At 37.1% G+C, this 22931-nt stretch overlaps 1 protein-coding gene across 3 annotated transcripts in view; it reads right to left on the bottom strand.

Annotated features, from left to right (window-relative positions):
• ST6GALNAC3 (ST6 N-acetylgalactosaminide alpha-2,6-sialyltransferase 3) overlaps positions 1 to 22931 on the bottom strand; it is a 575754-nt gene that overhangs the window by 210836 nt on the left and 341987 nt on the right. For all 3 annotated transcript variants that reach the window (XM_030913646.1, XM_030913648.1, XM_030913647.1), the window contains exon 3: positions 16594 to 17003. In XM_030913646.1, coding sequence (XP_030769506.1) covers positions 16594 to 17003 — 410 coding nt within the window. The remainder of the gene's footprint in view (positions 1 to 16593; positions 17004 to 22931) is intronic.

Raw genomic sequence — 22931 nt, 5'->3', positions numbered from 1 at the left:
CGATGGACTTTACATTTTGGCATGTTTTTGCAATGGCTGGTACCTGTTATTCCTTTCCATGTTTAGTGCTTCCTTCAGGAGCTCTTGTAGGGCAGGCCTGGTGGTGACAAAATCTCTAAGCATTTGCTTGTCTGTAAAGGATTTAATTTCTCCTTCACTTATGAAACTTAGTTTGGCTGGATATGAAATTCTGGGTTGAAATTTCTTTTCTTTAAGAAAATGAATATTGGCCCCCACTCTTCTGGCTTGTAGAGTTTCTGCCAAGAGATCTGCTGTTAGTCTGATGGGCTTCCCTTTGTGGGTAACGTGACCTTTCTCTCTGGCTGCCCTTAACATTTTTTCCTTCATTTCAACTTTGGTGAATCTGACAATTATGTGTCTTGGAGTTGCTCTTCTTGAGGAGTATCTTTGTGGCGTTCTCTGTATTTCCTGAATTTGAATGTTGGCCTGCCTTACTAGGTTGGGGAAGTTCTCCTGGATGATATCCTGCAGAGTGTTTTCCAACTTGGTTCCATTTTCTCCGTCACTTTCAGGCATACCAATCAGACGTAGATTTCATCTTTTCACATAATCTGATATTTCTTGGAGGCTTTGTTCATTTCTTTTTACTCTTTTTTCTCTAAACTTCTCTTCTCACTTCATTTCATTAATTTGATCTTCAATCACTGATACTCTTTCTTCCAGTTGATTGAGTTGGTTACTGAAGCTTGTGCATTTGTCATGTAGTTCTCGTGTCATGGTTTTCATCTCTATCAGTTCTTTTAAAGTCTTCTCTGCATTGATTATTCTAGTTATCCATTCATCCATTCTTTTTTCAAGGTTTTTAGTTTATTTGTGCCAGTTACGTAGTTTCTCCTTTAACTCTGAGAAGTCTGATCACCTGAAGCCTTCTTTTCTCAACTTGTTAAAGTCATTCTCCATCCAGCTTTGTTCTGTTGCTGGTGATGAGCTGTGTTCCTTTGGAGGGGGAGATGCAGTCTGATTTTTTGAATTTCCAGCTTTTCTGCATTGCTTTTTCCCCATCTTTGTGGTTTTATCTGCCTTCGGTCTTTGATGATGGTGACGTACTGATGGGGTTTTGGTGTAGGTGTCCTTTCTGTTGGTTAGTTTTCCTTCTAACAGTCAGGACCCTCAGCTGTAGGTCTGTTGGAGATTGCTTGAGGTCCACTCCAGACCCTGTTTGCTTGGGTATCAGCAGTGGAGGCTGCAGAAGATAGAATATTGTTGAACAGCGAGTGTTGCTGTCTGATTCTTGCCCTGGAAGCTTAGACTCAGGGGTGTACCCAGCAGTGTGAGGTGGGGGGTGTCAGTCTGCACCTAGTGGAGGATGTCTCCCAGTTAGGTTACTCAGGGATCAGGGACCCACTTGAGTAGGCAGTCTGTCCGTTCTCAGATCTCAGCCTCCGTGCTGGGAGAACCACTGCTCTCTTCAAAGCTGTCAGACAGGGACTTTTACATCTGCAGAGGATTCTGCTGCTTTTTGTTTAGCCATGCCCTGTCCCCAGAGGTGGAGTCTACAGAGGCAGGCAGGGCTTCTAGAGCTGTGGTGGGCTCCACCCAATTGGAGCTTCCAGGTGGCTTTGTTAGCCTACTTAAGCCTCAGCAATGGGGGGCACCCCTCCCCCCAGCCTCGCTGCCGCCTTGCAGTTAGATCTCAGACTGCTGTGCTAGCAATGAGGGAGGCTCTGTTGGCATGGGACCCTCCAGGCCAGGTGTGGGATATAATCTCCTGGTGTGCCGTTTGCTAAGACCCTTGGTAAAGTGCTGTATTAGGGTGGGAGTTACCAGATTTTCCAGGTGTTGTGTGTCTCCATTTCCCTTAGCTAGGAAAAGGAATTCCCTTCCCCCTTGCGCTTCCCAGGTGAGGCGATGCCTTGCTTGCTTCAGCTCTCGCTGGTTGGGCTGCACCCATGGACCAGCATGGACTGTCGGACATGTCCCAGTGAGATGAACCAGGTACCTCAGTTGAAAATGCAGAAATTACCCGTCTTCTGTGTTGCTCATGCTGGGAGCTGAAGGCTGGAGCTGTTCCTATTCAACCATCTTGGGTGTCCCCACCCCAGGGTCCTTCATCATTATTTTGGAGTGATATGCGTGTGTGTGTATATAGATATATATATTTCTGTAAATATATCTGAGTGATATATATATATATATCTGTAAAACAGCTGCAGGCAGGTCTTTCAGGCAGTATTCTAGAAGAAGGCATTGCCATCATAGGAGATGACAGTTCCATACGCATTATCGTCTCTGAAAATTTCCGGCGGGACAAGATGTGAAGTGGAAGACAGTGATAATGGTGATGCTGACCCTGTGTAAGCCTAGGATAAAGAACTAACAATACCCGACAGCCTCATGTTACCCACTCAACAATTGGGTAGTGTCACCTATGTGTGTCAGATGCTATTTGAGGGGGCAGAGAGGTAAACAACAAGTTATGCCCTCATATCAGGCCATAACAAGTAACATAAACGAAAACAGAGTTTGAGAAGCAGAAAACAGAGAGTTGGGGGTGGGAGAGTGTTGTCAAAAAAGGGCTCTCTGATAAGGTGACATTTGAATCAAGACCTAAAGAAAATAGGGCAAAAGTCATGTAGATTTCTGGAGGGACTTCAGAAATCCTGAGTTATAGAGTGTATGCTTTTCAAAAGAGGAAGATGATTCATCATCTATGCTATCATAAACTTTACTTAAGCTAACATATTTATGAGCTCATGTTCTGGGCAGACTCCAGGATTATAGACAAAGCACATGGTCTTGATTTCTTAACAGGGTTGTGGGGAACACAGTGAAATCTCTAGTCCATTGATTATCTGACACTGAAGTAAAGCCTGGATTTTGTCACAATACTTATTTTTGCTGCCTCAAGAACACCTCAAGTTCACTTTCTATCCTTGTAGTCAAGATATTTTTAGTTCACTTTACGATTTGGTCTCTCTCGGCAGGGTTTCTCAGTTACTTTCATTTCTTCTCTACTGACATCCTGATGAGCATGGTTTATAAATATTAAAAATAAGGAGGTGAGACCAGATGCAAAGAACCTGCCAAAAAATGTCAGAAGTTCCGATAAGTTCCCAGTAAAATTAGAGAATGTGTTTCAGGTATCAGTGAATTCCCCACATCTAGAACAATGACACCTAGTTAGCACCCAGGGGATATGTGCTCAAGGAATGTTTGTAAAAGACTGCATTTCTGTGCTGCCTATCTCAAACCAAAATAAATGCTCTGCCTAAATAGAAGAGCTTGGTGTGACTGTACGTGGGTGAGGGCGTATGGTTGTATGTTAGTAAACAGGATGTTTTCTATCTTTTATGAGAAACGCAGCAGCTGCTAGCTATGATCCTAATAGGGGAAGCTGCTACTTGAGAATCCTTGAAAGCCCCTATTTGCATAGGCACTATACAGAAGGCAGACATTAGAAATGAAAACAGTATCCGATCACCAAATCTCACTGGCACTGAAAAGTTCTGCCTCTAGTTTGTGATTTTTGAAATGTGGATGTGCTGACAACAAAATTAACTTCTCCAAAGAGCTGAGAACTCTCATCATCCCTCTCACTATAATTTACATGACTTGACAAAATTAAACTGTTATTTTCATCGGGGTGATCTGCAAAATCATAAAATGATGTATATTTTTGGGAATGCCTAATTAACTCTCCTTAGTTCCACTGAGGTTTCAGCTACGAATATAAGCATTGCAAATATCATGGAGGTGTTCACATCTAGCTTTAGCAACCACAAAGACACTCAAAGGACTCAAAAGAAAAATCTCTTTAGAAATCAGACAAGGATGAGAATTCAAATCAAATGGTGAACCTATGGGGTAAAATCAGGTATACACTGATTTGCCAAAACTTGCCTTGCATCAAATAGCAAGAAATACTTTAATAGGTGAAGCCAATATTAATCATCAAAACAGCAGAATTACAGACCTATACACAGAAGTCCATCTCTAGTGACAGTTTTAATCACAAACATTAAAATTGACCAAGCTGTTTGTCACAAAAGTTTGCTTTAACATATAATCAGCATTTGAAGCGAGAGCCACATTTCCTCAACAATTGCCAGCACCTTGTGTCATACTTATAAATAATGGGCTACTCCTATTGAGCACCATCTGCTTAATAGAGAAAAATGTTCATCTTAATTAGGAAACTCTTCTTATTATTTAATATTTATTGAACACCCACAATGTGCTTGGCAGCAAAAGCACCAGAAACACGATCTTTGCCCACCAAGAATCCACCTGCTAAGGAAATATGATGAACCAGTTATATAGTCATTTCTGTTTTTTAACACATTTTATGTATCTCTTTCCAGATGACAGAACTGCCAATGGTTCACTTTTGGAAGGGTCTTCTTGCCTAATTAAGGTGGGATGGCGAGCTGTCAGATGAGTAATGAGTGAAGTAAAGATAAAGAGAAAATAAAGATCAAATTAATTACAATCACTATGAAGCAAAAGTGAAATTTGCTCATTGGAATAAAATTTAATGTACTCCTAAATAAAACCAACTGTGTTTGCTATGAACTCACAGGTTAAGACTAGAAGACATATCAGAAATATAGAACATGTCATGAAAAAGTCACCTTGGAACAGCAACCATTCTTTGTTTTGCATTTACCTTCAGAGCTTCTGTGCCTCCACAGTGATACAGCTGATGTAGTGTAGGACACTCAACTCATTACAAGGATATTAGCACCTTGGTTAGTAAAGATTTAATGGTCAAAAATCTACTATCGACACTATCAACTAGAAAAATTAAGATAGATTGACAATCCTTCCCAGAAGCTCCCAACTATATCCCCTTCTCTCTCTGCTACCCTCCAATCAACAAAAGTTCAAGATAATTTCACAAGTTTAATATTAAAGCTGTGTAGAGAAGTATTTTAGGAGAGAACAAACAACCTATTCACATCAGAAGAATGTTACTACACGCCTGTAATAGTGCCTTTGCATGAGTTATCTAGTAATAACTTTAGTTGTCTTTTTAGTGAAGATTATAAAGAAAAAGAAAATATGTTTTTGCTCCAATTGTTGAATATATCAGATAAAACTTTTTTCCAGGTTCTAAATTTTAACCAGTTCTCTGCTCTGCATGGTTTCCATGTTTCTGTAAAGGGTTGCCCATCCATTTGGCCAGCAGAGCTTAATAAATGTTTCTGTTCTTTTTCAATGCTTTTCATTAAATCATATGCTTCCTTCATTCCACCTTCTTCATAAAAAAGCATACAATAAATGAAAAAGAATGCTTGACTTTAGTCATAATATTCCTTTCTTTTGTCCTCAGGTTTCACTGTTTCTCATAAATCAGCAATGCCAATACCAGGGCTAGAAACTCCAGGGAAATGGCCCTAGTTATCCATTTCTAACCCGGTAAGTCAGAGAATTGAATGTTATTTGTGATCTTCAATTTATAGATATACTTCCTAGATAAATACTTCACCCAGATAACATAGGCAAAAAAGAAATTACATATTACTGGAGGTAATTCTGTGATGATGGCAGTTGTCAAACGGTGTTAATCTGAACTACATGGCAGAAGGAAAATGACTAGCTCATACATTGTCAGGGTAATAAATACCTAATGAGCAAAATTGTAAAGCAAATAGTAGGTTGAACATACACCCAAATGTTGATTCTTGACTCAAAAGTCAGAGACCAGAATGATTTGTCTCTCTGTCTAGAATGATGGAGCATCACTCCCTTATAAGCTAATGAGCAGCACCATCTGGTATAATTACAGAGGAGCAAGATCTTAAGAAAGTGAAGAATAAAATGTCAGAGCTGCAGTAGGACTTTCACAGGAGGTTAAAAAACTCTTCACCATGAAAAATATCATAACAAAAATAATTCTAGATGTTTGTGCAACAATATGCCAATAGAATAAAGATTATAGGACCAAATGTTCAAAATAATTGAATGTGACTTGATATCTTAGAATTCTCTACCATGGTAGTTCTTAAAGTGTGATCCCAGGACCAGCAGTAACAGTACCTGGAATTGTGTTAGAAATGCAAACTCTTGGGCCTCAATCCCAGAACACCAACTCAGAAAGTGCAGGAATGAGCCCAGCAATCTGGGTTTTAATCAGCACCCTGTGTAATTCTGATGCAAGCTCACATTTGAGAACTGCTGTTCTACTAATCCAAATAAGAATGAGAGATTTTTGCTGTTTCTCCCGGACACCAAAGAAATCAGAAATCAATTCTGTTTAAACAACTGGTCCACGTGCTGAAGAATAAAAATCAGTCAGACCAGTTCCTTGAGTGAAATGATGATCTCTTGGATAAGACAGCTCCAATACTAGCACCTTTTTATAAAACAACAGCAGAAAAAGCAGCCTTAAACTTATAACTTAATTGGACTGTTTCTGAGTGGATGTATTTTTTTCTTTAACCGATTAAAGACCTCCATGATAACTTTTTGCAAGTTTGCCTGAATCCTTTATTTAATTGTTTTTCTACCTCTAGGTCATTTATTTAGCAAATATTGAGTGTCTACTGCACAACATATATTCTTCTAGGTGCTTGAGCTATATTAGTGAACGAAACAATGATCCTTGATGTTAGAGAACTTATATCCCAGTAGGAGAAATACACAGAAAACACTAAAATTTAAAATAAGTAAGTATATTATATAGAATGTTAGAAGGTAATGCTATGAGAGAAAAAAATTACATAGAACAAGGTAAGGAAAATTGGGAATGCTGGGTATGTGAGGTAAGGATTTCAATTTTGAATGCTATCACGGTAGACTCATCAGAAGTGATTGGAAGGCACTGTAAACATGTGTTTTTATTCTAAGGAAAATGGAGGACTATTGCAGGATTTTGAGCAGGAGAGTGACATGATCTGAATATATCAGAAATGCTTTCATTAATTTTCCTCTTAGTCTATATACAAATTTATTCTTCATTTATGCAGTTGGTTGAAAGACACCACTACCAATTTTTTCTTTTCTTTATGTTCATCATGAAAGCATTAAAAAGTAAGGCAATTTATTTTCTTTGTTACCAAAGAAGAAAGTATTTTCTGGAGGGCCATTTAAAGATAAAATTTGGTAGAGAAGCTCAGGTTGTTTTATGAGAGTTTTCAGTTCTCCTTTACTTGGGTATTTTGTTTTCTGACTTCTGAGGTGGTGCTTATATTTGCCTCCTGAAGCCCAAGAGTATAACTTTGACTTTGGGTACTAGGGTTTCTCACCAGGCAAGTGACAGCTAACAGCATTGGGAGTGAAGCCTTGGAATTTGCTTCACAACTGAAGTGAAACTAAAATGGAAACCTGTGTTTGAAGAATGGCTCTGCCAGTTACTTATTAAAAACCCAGTGCCCAACCACAAAAACCCTAGAGAAGGTAATAGATTTGCCAGCCTTTGGGTAAAATATAGCAAGAGGTGGTCTCTCTAAATAGAACTGTAGAAACTTTTCTATCAAAATTCAATCCTAGAACTTGCCTCTTTGGCATTGCTGTGACCCTTCTATGCTGAAAAAAAGTGTTTCGAAATGCGCTAGTATTTCAACAAATGGCAAAGGGACTTTTAAGTTTAAAAAAGATATTAAGTGTTATTTCTTTTATTCATCCATTTATTTATTCATTCACCCATTAAATGTTTACTGAATACCTATTAAAGTCAAGCATTATGTCAAGGTGCTTGGAGAAACAAGGCTGGTGTTCCCTCAAATAGTTTATGGACCACTTGAAGAGATTAAACATAAATAGCAATAATGCATGGTAGAAAGTGATTATTTCTATAAAAAGGAAGTCATAACCCTACGGTTTTCGGGGGAAGTATGAATTCTGTAGGGATATTACAAAAGGCTTCATGAAAAGGTAACATTTGACTTGTTCATCAAGTATAGCCTGCATGTGTGTGCATGGTGATGGGGGAAAGTGCAATATAGGCAGAGGGAACTAGCTCTGCCAAAACATAGAGGTAGGACTAGATAAGTAGTCATGTATGTGCGTGGTAAAGAAGACCTAAACGAGCACTGGTAGTGATAATAATAGAACAAAGAAAAGGAGTTATTGCTGAGGTCAACTCAAGGACACTTGAAACATCTGTGGGCCCTTTAACTGAAAGACAGAGAGTGAAAATAATACATTCTTTTGGTACTGTATTTTATGGCAAACCACCGCTATGCTAGGTCTAAGAATAAAATGGAGATGGGCGTAGTCCCTGTCCTTAGGAAATGTGTTGTTCAATGAAAGAAATGAACAAACATAATTCAGATACACAAGTCTCTAGCTGAATTCTTAAGGACTTCTCTGAGCCCCATTACTAATTTGCTGAGGAATAGGGCAGGATCACAAAGTCAGGATCCAACTACAAGCAGATTACCAAGCTATTTGGGAAACAGATATTCTTGACTTATGTATTTATTTGGTTCAAGAAACAATGAATGTCTTTTACTTTGTTAATAGCACAACTCAAAGTGCCATCTGCAGATGAACAGGATTGGCCAGGCCTGGAAACTTGTTAGAAATGAAAATTCTCAGGCCCTGCCTCAAATCATGTGGGTCAGCAGGTGGCTTGATGTACATTAAAGTTTGAAAAGCACTGTACTGATCTAGAGGACCTACTCTTCACTAAGAAAAGGAGCTAAGGGGTTTTTCTCTGTCTGCTCGGAGCACCCCTCCCTCTGTCTCTGTACAGGGAGCGTTTTCCTTCTTTCTTGCCTATTAAACTTTCTGCTCCTTGAAATTAAAAAAAAAAAAAAAAAAAAAAAAAAAAAACAAGAACAAAAGAAGGCAAGAAAAAGAGTTAAGTAGAGGAGTCCACGTAGGTCAGTAATACCATATCTAATAAGAAGTCTGTTTACAGAGAAGCAAAAATTCAATTCAGCAAACATCTGTAAAGCTCTTATAACATCCCAGACACAGTGAAAGGTATTTTGAAATATGTGCCCAAGCAATTAAAAATCTAGTAGTACAGATGGGCGTAGTATAGGATGAAAATTCTCAAAACAACCAACTCTGTCTTAGGAAGAGTCAAGCATCCAAGAATAGAGAAAAAATAGAGATTGCTGCTAGCTCATATGTTTTAAAGACAAGAATGTAATTATCCTTAATTGTCTTAATTTTGAACTAAACTTGGAGAAGGAGGCATAGTTCAAAAACATATCTAAGGAGAGGAGAAATAATTGTAAGAGGGAAGTAAGTCAACTGCAGAGATAGATCCCATGATACATAAATAAATAGACCCTTTAAAGCCCGTATAAAATTTAAAAGTCTGGATATATTTTAATGAAGCTTCTCATTTAAGGCCTACTTTTGCCTTTGAGTTTCACGCCCTTTTATGGGTTTAAAAGCCACTACGTCGAGAGAACTGTTGAGCATACGTGTCTACTGGGATTTTTTTTTCTATACAGTATAATTTGTCTGAGCATCTGGCCTTCTGTCAAGTCATCCTCTGGCCCAGAGAACTTTATTTCAATCAGTAGACTGCTTGCAAGTCTTGATTTCCACAACCACGGATGTTCTGCACAGCTTTTTGCTTTAAAATACGATCACTGAACTTGAGATGTTGCTCCTGTTTTAATCCTAAATTGTCTTGTCAAATATATCAGAGTTTCATCCAGTGTATTTGTATATGTGTGTGAGTGTGCACACATGGGTGTTTTTAAACACATGAAAGGTTTGTACTGATATCTTTATAAATTACAAATGCCCCTCCCTACCTCCCATTATTAAAATAGATCGTTCCTTTTTTTTAATTTTTAATTTCCAGCACACGTGTATTACAGAGGAGGCCTAATGTAGGTCACTGAATGCCATCATAAATAATGGTAAAAAGGAAATTCCCTTGTTTCATAATGCTTGTTAGCATGAACACACAACCCTGGATGCAGTATTATGCTTCCTGACTAAGGAGTCCTACCGATCTGCCCATGATTGCTGCATGAACTTTTTGTTCCTGCCAAATTCACCAGCTGGGGTGGGGACATTAATTAATTTTAACAGAGGTTTGTCAGCGTTGTTCCCAAAAAAGTGCTGAAATACTTATATTTGCAAAGACCATCTTCAAGATGAAAAAAAAAAAAAAAGGAAAATACTGTTTTTAATACTGTCTTTCAAATAAGATTGTTATACTTTGCCTATTTTCTCTTGGTCAAAGTTTTCCTGGGGTTAGCAGGTATGTATTCTGAGTTAGGAATAACCAGATATCTTTGTTTGTGGAATCTAGGTATAGCATTTCTTTGGGCAAACTATGCACATTTCTGTACCCCATGGCTGACTAGATAAAGCTAGCATAGTTGTTTTATGTTGGTTTTGGTTTTTGCCCTCCACCTTCCTGCTACACTGTGTGTGTTAAGGCAGCTTCCTTGTGGGTTGACAGAGGGACCTACAAGAGGATTTCCAAATTTTCAGGGAAGAAGACTTGAAATACCTTTCCACTCTAGATATTACTAAAGGTTTGCAAACCTGAGGGATGAGAGCCAATTTCATCTCTATACTTGACCACACAATGACACAAGAAACTTTCAAAATGGCCAAACTGAAATAGCAAAACCTGGGCTGCCCTTAAAACCCTTGCTAGTTTATAAAACTGTCACCCCCAAATGATAGCGAGGAATGACACATCGCTGATTTCTTTTTCGCTCCTTAAGATTGAGTGGGAATGGATGGAGCAGGCTGGCAAAGATGAGCCAGGTAGAGATCTTGATACTGTATTTACAAATCAGTGTCCCATTTTGTGTTTTTAGGAATTGATTTTGTGCATTCTGTCTCCTAAACAGTCTTTAAAAATGACTCCCTTTCTTTTCATCCTCTTCACCTGAGGCAGGAACATCTTGAAACACTGATTCTATTTGCTGCTAGCTTTCATTAATTTCATCCATCCCTGAAGGTGGAGCCACATTGGCACCAGCTAATTAAGACCTATTTAGGGCAGCTCAGAGTCCTTTATCAGCCCAGAATTAGCTTTGCTCTTTTAATGGGGACTATTGCTTTCTCAATTATTACTTAATTAAATAATGTGCCTATATTTGCAAGCATATTTCTAAAGTGAAATCCAAGCTGCCATTGCCCACCTACCCACAGGAAAGTAAAATAGCTCACATTGGCTCTCAACTGCTTCTCTAGAAAGTTAACATTCCTTTTGCTTATGTGTGTGCCAGGAACATGATCACATTCTTCAGTGTTAAGTGTGGCACAATGTGCCGCTGTCAGCCCTACAGCATTTCTATAATATTTCAGTCTTAAGATGTATTAATGCAAATGTGTAAATGTCAGCAGGCTAGTATTATTTATGCATACCAATCATTCAAGGGGAAGAGGTATTTTGGTCCAGATTGTTTTGAATATAAAACCGTTCATTTCAAAGATTTCTGAAAGAAATGAAAGTTCTGTAGAATTCACAATACTTGTTTTCCAGAAATATATGTGGTAAGTGATAATCTAAAAGTGACCACTAACTAATGAACCTAGAATTAAAAATGAAAAAGAAAAAAAACTGGCTCCCAGAAGATATAGACAGAAAGGGAAAGCAGCTTTCTCTTTCTGTTCTCTTAGCCTTTCCCACAAGGTCACCCTCTCTAATTGACAAGCCAAATAATTTTAGACAGTAACTAAAAAACAAAGCAAATTAAATTCTATTTGCTTCAAAAAAGGTATTCCAATATGCCTGTGAGTTGGCCTAAACTTATTCTAAGACATTTGAATGATATACATATTTCTTCTACTGCTTCATGTTTCCTCAACGAGGAGTTCCCTAAGACAAAAAATACAATACTGGCTGGGCGTGGTGGCTCATGCCTCTAATCCCAACACTTTGGAAGCCCTAGGCAGGTGGATCACAAGGTCAGGAGTTTGAGACTAGCCTGGCCAATATGGTGAAATCCCATCTCTACTAAAAATACAAAAATTAGCCAGGCATGGTGGTGTGTGCCTGTAGTCCCAGGTGCTCAGGAGGTTGAGGAAGAGGAATCGCTTGAACCTGGGAGGCAGAGGTTGCAGTGAGCAGAGACCATGCCACTGCACTCCAGCCTGGGTGACAGAGTGAGACTCCATCTCAAAAAAAAAAAAAAAAAAAACCACAATACTTGGAAAAGTGAAAACATGTCCACCTTAAATGGAAAGGCTATATATTTATTTAAAGTATTTTTACAATTTTGAGAAGCAAGCTGAGAAGCAAAGTTTTCTTTGAGGAACTCCATGTAATCATTTTCCTACCATGAATCACTTGAACTACTAGTGACATACTTTTTTTAATTCTATAAATTATATATAATAATGATGACATTATCTCTATGTTAAAAACTTGATAATGAAAATAAGTACTTATTAAAAAGTTCTAATAAGTACAGGCAAATCAAACAAAATAGCTTTACAATTAAAGCAACATTAAATGGACACCCCTTATTCTCTATTTCCTCATGCCTGCAGTGATGTATACCACTGAATTCACTCCTATTTACTTAGGAAAAAAATGTTAAAAACTTTTTTGGAGACTATAACCAACATATACTTTGTGAGCACAGATCCACATAAATGCTTGCCATTCAAATGTTTTCTTTGATGCAAAATATCCTTAAAGTGTTTACCATAATTATATTGCTTGTTGTGCTGTTATTCTTATTCTAAGATTTGTGTGTGTGTGTGTCTGTGTCTGTGTGTGTGTCTGTGTTGTGGAATAAAGCAGATGAATAATTACATTGAAATCTCTGAGACCTGTGATTGTCAGCGTGGTAAAAAGAAGGAACAGATGTAAAATAGAGGATGTAAACTTAAAACCTGTTAGCCCTGGATTTGAATTGAAAGTTTCGGTTTGAATTCATAATGATTTTATCTTTAAACAGTATATATAGTATATATTGTTTATATGCTAGCTCTGTCCACTGTAAAGCCCAAGAAACAAAGACCAATCCAGTAGCAATGAGCAGCCATGGTGCTAATATTACGCTCTCTTAAATACTAAAAGAAACTGACTTTCTTTGGAGAAATGTCTGAATGCAGGTCTGCCTCAGAATATGTACAACAAAAGCCTGAAACATCCCATAATACTAGGAAACAAAGAAGCTATCAAAGGCTACTAAGGGCATGTCAAAAGGACTCAAAGCCAATTTGAAGAGGTTCTCATAGGTCAAAATAGGACAATCACAGGTCAAAATAGGACAATCTGAACATAAGGGTATAATTTTAATAAATTAAAATACTTCAAGTATGTTTAAGTCTGTAAGTTAATATGTAAATATCAATAATACTGGTCACCTATAGTGAATGCAAGGAAACTAGTACATTAAAACTGGTAAATAAAGAGGAGAACAGTATTGGTTTCTATCTCATGGTAACTAAATGAATCAGAGGGTAAATTACCCTTACTAAACTATATCAGCTAATAAATAAAAAGGATATGATGAAATAGCACCATTGTGCAATCCTAATAAATTATTTAATCTAGCAAATAATCATTAATGGTATCTAACTTAAAAAAGAGAAAATCAGAGAGTATTTCTCCTGAGAGAAGAACTACCTAATGGTTTTGGCAAAAAAAAAAAAAAAAAAAAAAAAAAAAAAAAAGCCTGAATCCAACCAAGCCTCAATACATAAATATCAGTGTAGAAGAAAAAGAAAGAACATGGGAATGCGATTAAGAAATCTAGATTGTGGAAAACTCTATGCAACTAATGCCTAGGTTTCTTCAACAACAGATACAGAGGGAGACAGAAGAAAGAATGAGAGACAGGGAAGTAGCTATATAGGTTAGGAGAAATATAAGACACATATCAATTAATTGCTATGTATGAACCTTATGCTAATCCTAATTAAAACAAATTATGAAAAATATATCAATGAGACAATTGGGGAATTTGAAAACTAAATATATAATGATATTAAGGCAGATTGTTGATTTTTTTTTTTTTTTTTTTTTTTTTTGAGACGGAGTCTTGCTCTGTCACCCAGGCTGGAGTGCAGTGGCCGGATCTCAGCTCACTGCAAGCTCCGCCTCCCGGGTTCCCGCCATTCTCCTGCCTCAGCCTCCCGAGTAGCTGGGACTATAGGCGCCACCACCTTGCCCGGCTAGTTTTTTGTATTTTTTAGTAGAGACGGGGTTTCACCATGTTAGCCAGGATGGTCTCGATCTCCTGACCTCATGATCCGCCCGTCTCGGCCTCCCAAAGTGCTGGGATTACAGGCTTGAGCCACCGCGCCCGGCCCAGATTGTTGATTTTTATGTAGAGGAATGGTATTGTATTAATTTTAAGACTCTTTATCTTTTAGAGATATACACCAAACTATTTATAAATAAAATTATATGATATCTGAGATTTGTTTCAACATAATCTTTGGTGAGAGAGAAAGTGTGTAGGGGTATAGATGAAACCATACTGGTCATGGATTCATAATTATTCAAGCTAAGTGGTGGTTATACAGAGGTTCATTATGCCACTAGTGTCTCTACTTTATAAGTTTGACATTTTCCTTCATGAAAAGTTGATTAATATATTCTAGTTTGAAATTTGACAATGAATATCAGATTGCCATGGGAAATTCTTAGACAAGAAAAGTCTTTAACATAGATGTCATTAGGATATAGACTGGGAACAGCAGTTTCTGAGGTCATTTTGGTCAACAGGCTCTACTTAAATCACCCGTTCTGTCCATTTCTAAAACACTAGCATAGTTGTCTTCTCTTGTCTGGTTGGAGTACTCAGTGAAGTAACCAGACAGAAATAGACTCAGTGAGAAAGATAAGAATGTACCATAAACTGAAACCATATTTCGGTTTCTTCAACTCTCATTTGGGTAACTCTACCAATCGAATGATACCCTGCAAATTAACTTTATCAACTGAGTAAAATTACCAGTAATTTTCCTACTATACAGCTTTCTTCATTACGGCCAGTAAGAAAATGATCTCCCAAAGCTATTCTCTCCCAGTTCTTTTACAATTTACATATGTTGATGGTGTTGTCTCCCTGAAAGCTCATGGCAAAAGTCAATGTGAAATAAACACATAAAAACATGAACCAACAGCATGCAAAGCTCTTCTCTGATACCCGCACCCCCCCACCCCGGCAAATGACTCTAGGGCTTATAGTTATGTCTGGATGATACCTCGAGGGCTAACTCTAATGAAAAGTCAAATACATCTCATTAATTGCAATGCTCTGGGCTGATGAGAGACAAGAAATTTCCAAAGCCCTTTGCGAAAAGGCTTCATATTTATATAGAATAGTGTGAAATATGACCATATTTCTTTGAAGTGCCATACCTATTCCTTTCATCTCTACTGCCTGTCATTTTGGACAGTTTATGCTACATTGATTCAAATCTCACCTTTGGGATTCTTCTTACTAAGTCATATAGTCGGAGGAACTAGTATTTCATGGCTATTTCTGTCTTGTATTTCATATGAAGCTGTGTATTTTTGACGCTCAGAAGTACAAAATGTTAAATTCAGATCAACCCACATTACCAAAGGAGAGTTGATCCACCTAAGATTTTTAAATAATCATCAGCATTCAAATTACATCCAGAGATATTAGAAACTGCACCCCCCTAAGCACATATCTCAATACAGTTAAAAGCTTAGATTTGATAATATTGTATAGTGAAATGCATATACTTTGAATAAATCGGAATGCTAATATTGGAACTATAGCAGATGCTCAATTTAACCATGATATTGCACAAATAAGCAAAATTCACAGATAATTTAAAACTTTAGCTATTGGTTTCAATATCTTCCTTTAGCAGTTCTTTATTAGTGCTAGATATAAGAATCAAGATTGATTTGTAATTCCTGTTTTCTCTATTTTATAGTTATCTTTCTAAAAAGGAAGAAAAAATGGCACACAATCCAGTTACAGGAGAGATGAGGGAGCTGGAAGTGGAGCAAACAGAGGAAATAAGACAAGGAAGGGGAGGGGAAAGAATGAGGCAATCAGGCTTCAAGGGAACAAAGTGGGAAGTGGAGTTTACAGAATGCTACAGAAAAAATATGGATGTAATAAAAAATGCAAATTGGTTTTTGGATAATTGAATGAATGGTATTTATAACTCATTTATTTAAAAGAATTCAACTGCTAATGATTTTAAGTGACATATAATTTCAATATGGTATTCTGCTAAACAAGTTAGACACCAAGTTATGATGTTCAGTATCACAGTGCCTATTTGCATGCAAAAAAGCTACACAATCTTATTGGAGAATCAATAGCCTGTTCTGTTTGTGGTCTCAGGTAAAATTTTGGCAAAATTCCCAGAGGAGTTTAGACTAATGCATAATCCTAAAGTTCCTTACCATTACTAGGTTTTGAAACAGAAATGTTTAGGCTTCCTCTTTCAGCTGAAATCCAACTTAATCAATAGGAAATGGAACAAAATAGAAAAGATCAAAAGATACCTCGGGGAAGTATCCAATATTTCTTGGAGACTCAAATCAATCAGAATGGAAAGAACAGGAGGTAGTATAGGTGGAATAAATGAGACCTCAGGCTGGCTTATCAAGTAATCATAATATTCAGAACATATAACAATCAGCTTAAAAAATAACTGTTTATTTTATATCCTGCAAAAGGAATCAGCAAAGATATAGCATAAAAGATAATAAAAGACAATAAAGCTGCTTCAGAGAGGACTCACCTGTCTTTTCCAGTTTCCTTCTTAAAAACTCCATCACAGTAACTCATGCGCTTCTCTGTGGTCACATATATTTGGGCATTCGGATAGATATCAACTGTCTTTTTCAACATATTGTAAACGATGCCATTGCCATCTTTCCTCATATTGCGGAAAGGGCCCCAAATAACATAAATAGTAGTATTTGCTTCCTTGAAAAAATAATCAGGGTTTTTTAGCAAAAGAGGAACGCTGGTATGGGACACAACTCGAATCATGGTCATGTGGCCAACATCTTCTTCATACCCCTTGGTGGGGGCATTGTTCATTCTCCAAATGCAGGAGGATCGATCTATCTCATTTCCCACCTTCTGGCCAACCATCTGACCTGAGTTTGACACTATAGCACAAAGGTCACAGTCCAGTTGCAAAGGCTGAAAAATAGAGAAAGAAGGTATGTAAATTAATAAATTCCACTTAGTCAAACAAGTTCCTCTGGGAAAACAAAAGTTCAGATATTGTATAATTACCAAATATGGATGTATCTCTGAAGTGCCTGCAAATACCAAACCTACAGTCTCTGCCACAGATTATCAAGTTAACAGCATTCTTCCATTCAAAAAGAAAATGTATACTGTCAAAAAATAATTTTAATTTCTATAATCCCCATGGGCTGATTTAAAATTATAAGCAAAAATAGTTATTTGCTTTCCACTCTAAGTGATAAATATTTTTATTCAGAACTGCAATTTCAGGTGAAATAAGAAAATATGAAAAGATTTGATCTTTGTAATAAGGTTGGTGGCTATAAAAGAAATGCAAAAGAAACATATCCAGGGATCAATTATGTATTTTGCTTGTACGCATGAATGGTTATGAGCAATTAATAAAAATATGAAGAGTTCAGCAGCAATGAGGTTACAAAAGAGATTTTTGGAACCAGTAACTACTTAAGATAAGTCCCAGGCTAGCAGAAATATTACAGAGACCCTTTAGAGATTCCCTCAAGTCATCATGTTAATTGACTTGTGTGTTTATTTATCCTAGATGGATAAGGAAAGGCCTTTTTTTAGATGGGAAAGTATATACAAAGGCAGTCTCTAGAGCTAGTCTATGTCCCTTTCTCCCTTTTTATTTAACCACGGAGATAACAGAGACTCGTAGAAGTTAAGCATCAGCTTTCAGGACTTGGAGATGATAAAACTGCAGTGTTAGATTCAAATCTAGATCCTCTAACTCTAAGCCCACTGCCCTTTCCATTATTGCTTGCTTTCAGTTGTCCTAAAACAACCAAATAAATTGCTTTTGCTGCTTCTCTCCCACATAGTCACCCTTTCTTTTAAAACAGTAATAAAGAAGCAATGTGCTTTGTTGATATACATCTTTCTCATCTCCCTTCTATGAGATTCCACATTTTGTATCTGACATTCGATCTTGAATTTTTATTGTGCCTGTTGGTGAGTAGCCTCTCTCAACTGGGTACTGTCCTTGTTTTATGTATTGTGTTGGATTATGTCTGTCCACTAGACAGTAAACTATGTCAGAACAATGTCTATCTTCTTCATTTTAACCTCATTCCCCCATTAGTCCCTGAAATACATTAAAGGCTCAATGGGTTAAGTTAGGAAGTGAAAGCAATTGAATTAAAATAATTACATTGAGAGATAAGCTCCTCCATAAAAATCAACCGGCTAGTCATCATACAGCTGTAACATCATTGTTCCTATCCATGGTAGGCACTCACAGCAGTCACAGAGCACCTACGATGTTTCAGGCACAGTTCCAGGGGTTAGAGTTCAGCAGTGAAAACTATAAACAAAAATTCCTGTTCTCATAGAGCTTATATTCAAGTTGGGCACAGGAAAAAGGCAATAAATAAACTATCATACCACGTAATATGTTAAATTTGGCTAAGTACTAAATAGAGAAAATTAAAGCAGGAAAGGAGGTTAGGAGGTATGTGTGTGCAAGTGTGTGTGTGTGTGTGTGTGTGTGTGAGAGAGAGAGAGAGAGAGAGTTGGTGGAGTAATCAGAAAAAGACCTTGCTGAGAAAATAATTTTGAGGAAAGACTTGAATGAAGTGAGAGAGTTGGTCATGAGCATATTTAGGAAAAAAGCATTCCTGCAGAGAAAATGCAAAAACCAATGCAAATACCCTGAGGTAGGAAAGGAATAATAGGAAGAGCAATGTAGCCTGGCAGAGTCAGTGGGGAGAGCCAAGTAGGTACTGAGGCCAGACAGATAGCAGGCGAGAAATCACTTAGGGTCTTTCACTTTGTGTGAGATGAAGCGCCATTGAAGGGCTCTGGACAGAGGAATGACTGAACTGAGTTTTAACAGCTTTGGCAGCTGTGTGGAAAGTTGATAAAATGGAGGCCAGGGTGGAAGCCGGGAATTAGGCTGCTGCTACAATCCCAGCAAGAGAAGATAGTGATGTGGGCCACATTGAGTAGCAAAGGAGATGGAGAGAAGCTGCTTATGTTCTGGAAATATTCTGGAGGTACAGCCTATTGAATTGGCCATAGATTGAAGCTGGGATGTAAGAGAAAGACAGGAGTCACGGACAGTTAGCTCCAGGTTTTCAGCCTAAGCAACTGGAAGGCTGAAATTTCCTTCAACTGAGAAGGAAAGAAGCCTTTAGGAGAGTAGGATCTGGGAGGAAGATCAGGAGCTCATTTTCAGACCATTTAGATTTGAGGTGCCTGAAGACAGACTCTTAAGTCAAATGTTATAACAAGCTACTCAAACTGCTTCAAGAACTTTTCCCCCTAATTAGTAAAGTGATATGGGAAACTCAAAAAACTAAAAATAATGGATAAAATAGTAAAAAAAAAACCTCTCTATATTCTCATCATTCAATAACACTACACCTATTTTTGTCATTTTTTTCCTTTCTACATATATTATTTTAGACAGGTTGAGAAATGCCCTTTATATAATTTGGCCACTTTAGTTTCTTACTTAATGAGAAACCATTAATCGAAAATCATCAACATTTCCCATGTCAGCTCTTAGAGATAGTTTTAATGCCTGCTCAAGATTCCATTATATGGATATACCATATGTACCAATTTGTCTACTGCTGGGCATTTAGCTATTATCTGTTTTTTTTCTACTATAAAAAAGTGCTTTGATAAACATCCTTGTGCTTCCTCCTGCATTTTGGATGCTAAAGTTATTACATTAACTTAAATTAGTTTCTTTTATTTCATTTTTATTTGTACTCCTATAAAATGTGCTAGACCGACAAAGGCATCTGTTTATTCGAAATGTCAAAGATAAAACTTTTGAAAAAAACTTGACTTGCAGAATGCACAAAGGCCCATTTATTAGTTGTCTTAAAACTCTGCTATTAAAAGGACTGTTTATCACCCCTGTCACAGTAAGGTTTCTCAACTAATATCAGTAGCAGGTGGTCCAGGCATCAGATGAGAATAAGTTCATACAAAGTGAGTGAGTGTATTGGGACACTTGGAAAAGAGAGTTTTATAGATTAGTGCCATAGCGAAGACTTCACCAATGACCAAAATGGAGGCACAAGGAGGTGTGCTTTGGGGTCAGGCATTGATTTAAGACCCTTCCTCATCCTCTTAGGAGCCTACGTTCTTTTACACAATAGAGAAGAACATAATAGTCTTCTTGCCAGACGATTTGCAGCAGAGCCTGACATCCATTACTCTTAGCTGAGTCCTCCAATTCACTTAGAGTCATGCACATCAATGCCTGATTTAAATTGTGTGTGTCATATGGCATACTCCAACTTATCAGCAAGATGCATACGGTGCGGGGGGTTACATTCCATTTACTATTCTAAGTTGTTTCATTGTATAATAAAAGCGTGGTTGGGGTACAGCCTCCACAATTTAAACAATCAAAAAGAAGAAAAAGAAAAAGCCTTGGATATGTTCGAATCTATAAAATGCAGTAAATTACACTGAATTTCCTATTCATTATAATGAATTAGCCAGTTTTGCTGTAACAAGGCTTAATTTAACTAATAAGAATCAGCATACTGGTTTCACTTGACAATTGTAACCTCTGAAAGTGATCAATTAAGACATCACAATCTGTTTCATGGCAACATATTGGGATGCCACAGCTGTGCAGATTATGAGGTCAGCAGCTAACTAACAACTTGAGGGCAAACATTGGGAACAACAGCCTCTTGTTTATGTGACAAATATGTCGTTGGGCAGAATATTATGAATGCAACGGCTTTGAGGGTAGATAGTGATCTATAAAACTGCCACTTTGTTTTTTTGTTTAACTATTCACTTGACCCTACTGTCACCATGGCCATCATCTTAAGAGACGTTTATACTTCTTGGTCTGTACTACTGGGTAGTAGTTTTGCCTAGCCATCTGCCTTCCTGAATAAGGTACCAGGAGACATGGATGAACATGATAATTGCTCTATTTTACCACTTACTTGCAGGAACCATTTTTTAAGTATGACAAGAGTATGGGGGCCAGACGAAGGAAACATTCCTAATCACACTCAGGAGTTTCAGGTAGCACAAAAAGTTTGCTTGCAAAGCCCAAGGGTCTCATTTATATATCTGAAGGCACCTTCAAACTACGGTATGCCATGATAAAAATAAAGAAATACCTAGGCACAAATGGACAATTTGACCCAAAATCTGCTCTTATCTAGTTATCTCAGTTTTTTTTAAATTAACTTTATTGCTACGTCTTTTGATCTCAACTTTCTTTGTTAAAGTGTACTGTTATTTCTTGAACTCATTTATATTACCAGATTTGGGGGCTTTGCTTGGAAATTTATTCCATATGTCTTCACTTACTCAGTTCTGCTTCAGTAAGCAGTTATTCTTTCTTTCTAGACTGAGGCCCTAGATTTTCCAAAACCTTTGTTAAGATTTATCTGGTTCCACTTTATTAAGCCACATCTAAATTTTCAATTCTCCCTTTATAGTTGAATTGTATCTATTTTTTGCTTTTTTTCATTAAAAACAAACTTGTCTTCTTCATCTTGTCTCTTGTGCACTCAAAACATCTTTGAAAATATCTTGTATATTCAAAATACTTTCACTGGGCTTCAGCTGTGTCTATAAACCGAGAGCAACACAAATATTCAGTCAACCCTGTCTGGGTCCCTGTGTCCTTGTTAAAGAAAATCCACACATGTCAAACACTTCCTTTTATTTAAGGTCTAAAATATTGATTTTTCTTTTATGGTAACAGCACTATCTTTGTTTTGGCTATTTTCTTCCTCTGCAAAAGTATACTAACTCTATACCAGCACATTTGGTTTCAAAACTATCAGCTTGGGAGGAGTTAAGAATTTGGTGACATCTATTGAACAACCACATAGTTTTTATTTAGCACCTATTCTGTGCAAAGCATTGTGAAGAGTAAAATAATTCTAAAATTCTAATCAGTGTGAACTTAATCTCAGTACACAGCACTAAGCTGTGTGGGGGAGTTTCATGATCAACTAGAGTCAATTCGTATGCTGTTTTAGAAGCCTAAGGGATGGCTTTGTAAAACAAGTCATTTCTCTGCTAAAATGAATCATGACATTTTGCCTCCTTACAAGAAAAAATGACTTCATTATTGGCTGGGGCACAGGTAGAGGGTGAGAGAGAGAGGAAGGGAAGAAACAGTACCGGAGAGACCTACAAGTATAGCGTAGTAGATTTTTTGATATACACATGATTGAATGCCTATTACAGGTCAGTCCTCTTTCTCAGTACTTTATTACATTATTCCACATAATTTTCATGGTAGAGTTTTCAAGCTACCTTATTTTATTTTCCGTTACTGAGTTGAGAAAGTTGAGATAAACGTGATGTCCAAAGGACTTTAGATATCTTTCAGGTTAAAAAGAAGAGCATATGTTATCTTTCAGGAAATGCACTCACAGCAGCATTAGGAAATGTGGAATATCAAAGAAACAATTATTACTGATTTTCACTATTCTTAATATACATATATGCAAACACGTCAAATCTTGTTCACTATTATATTTAAATTATTTTAATTAAATCATAGATTAATGCTTTAAACATGCTTATAATCAATAATTTCACCAAAATTATTTGCATGTGAGCATAAATAAACTTTCCTTTTTGGTAATAGGGCTAGCATGACATAAAAAATTATTGAAAATGTTTTTCTTGATATTTTCAGCTTGAAATATGGCTGAAATTTCAGTCTAAGAGAAACTAATCATGACCAATTTTATTAGTTTTTAAATGGTGCTTCACATCTGCTTACTCAATTTGCTTTTCAAACTGTTTCTTTCACAACAGCAGTGAAAGATTCTGAAGCAATAAATAATTACCATCCATGTCGGGGAAAAAAGACTATGGCAGATGATACTATTTTCTAAAGTGGTCTCC

This window comes from Rhinopithecus roxellana, chromosome 12, assembly GCF_007565055.1.
Source record: "Rhinopithecus roxellana isolate Shanxi Qingling chromosome 12, ASM756505v1, whole genome shotgun sequence".
NCBI lineage: Eukaryota > Metazoa > Chordata > Mammalia > Primates > Cercopithecidae > Rhinopithecus > Rhinopithecus roxellana.
This window is presented reverse-complemented; position numbering and strand designations above follow the sequence as displayed.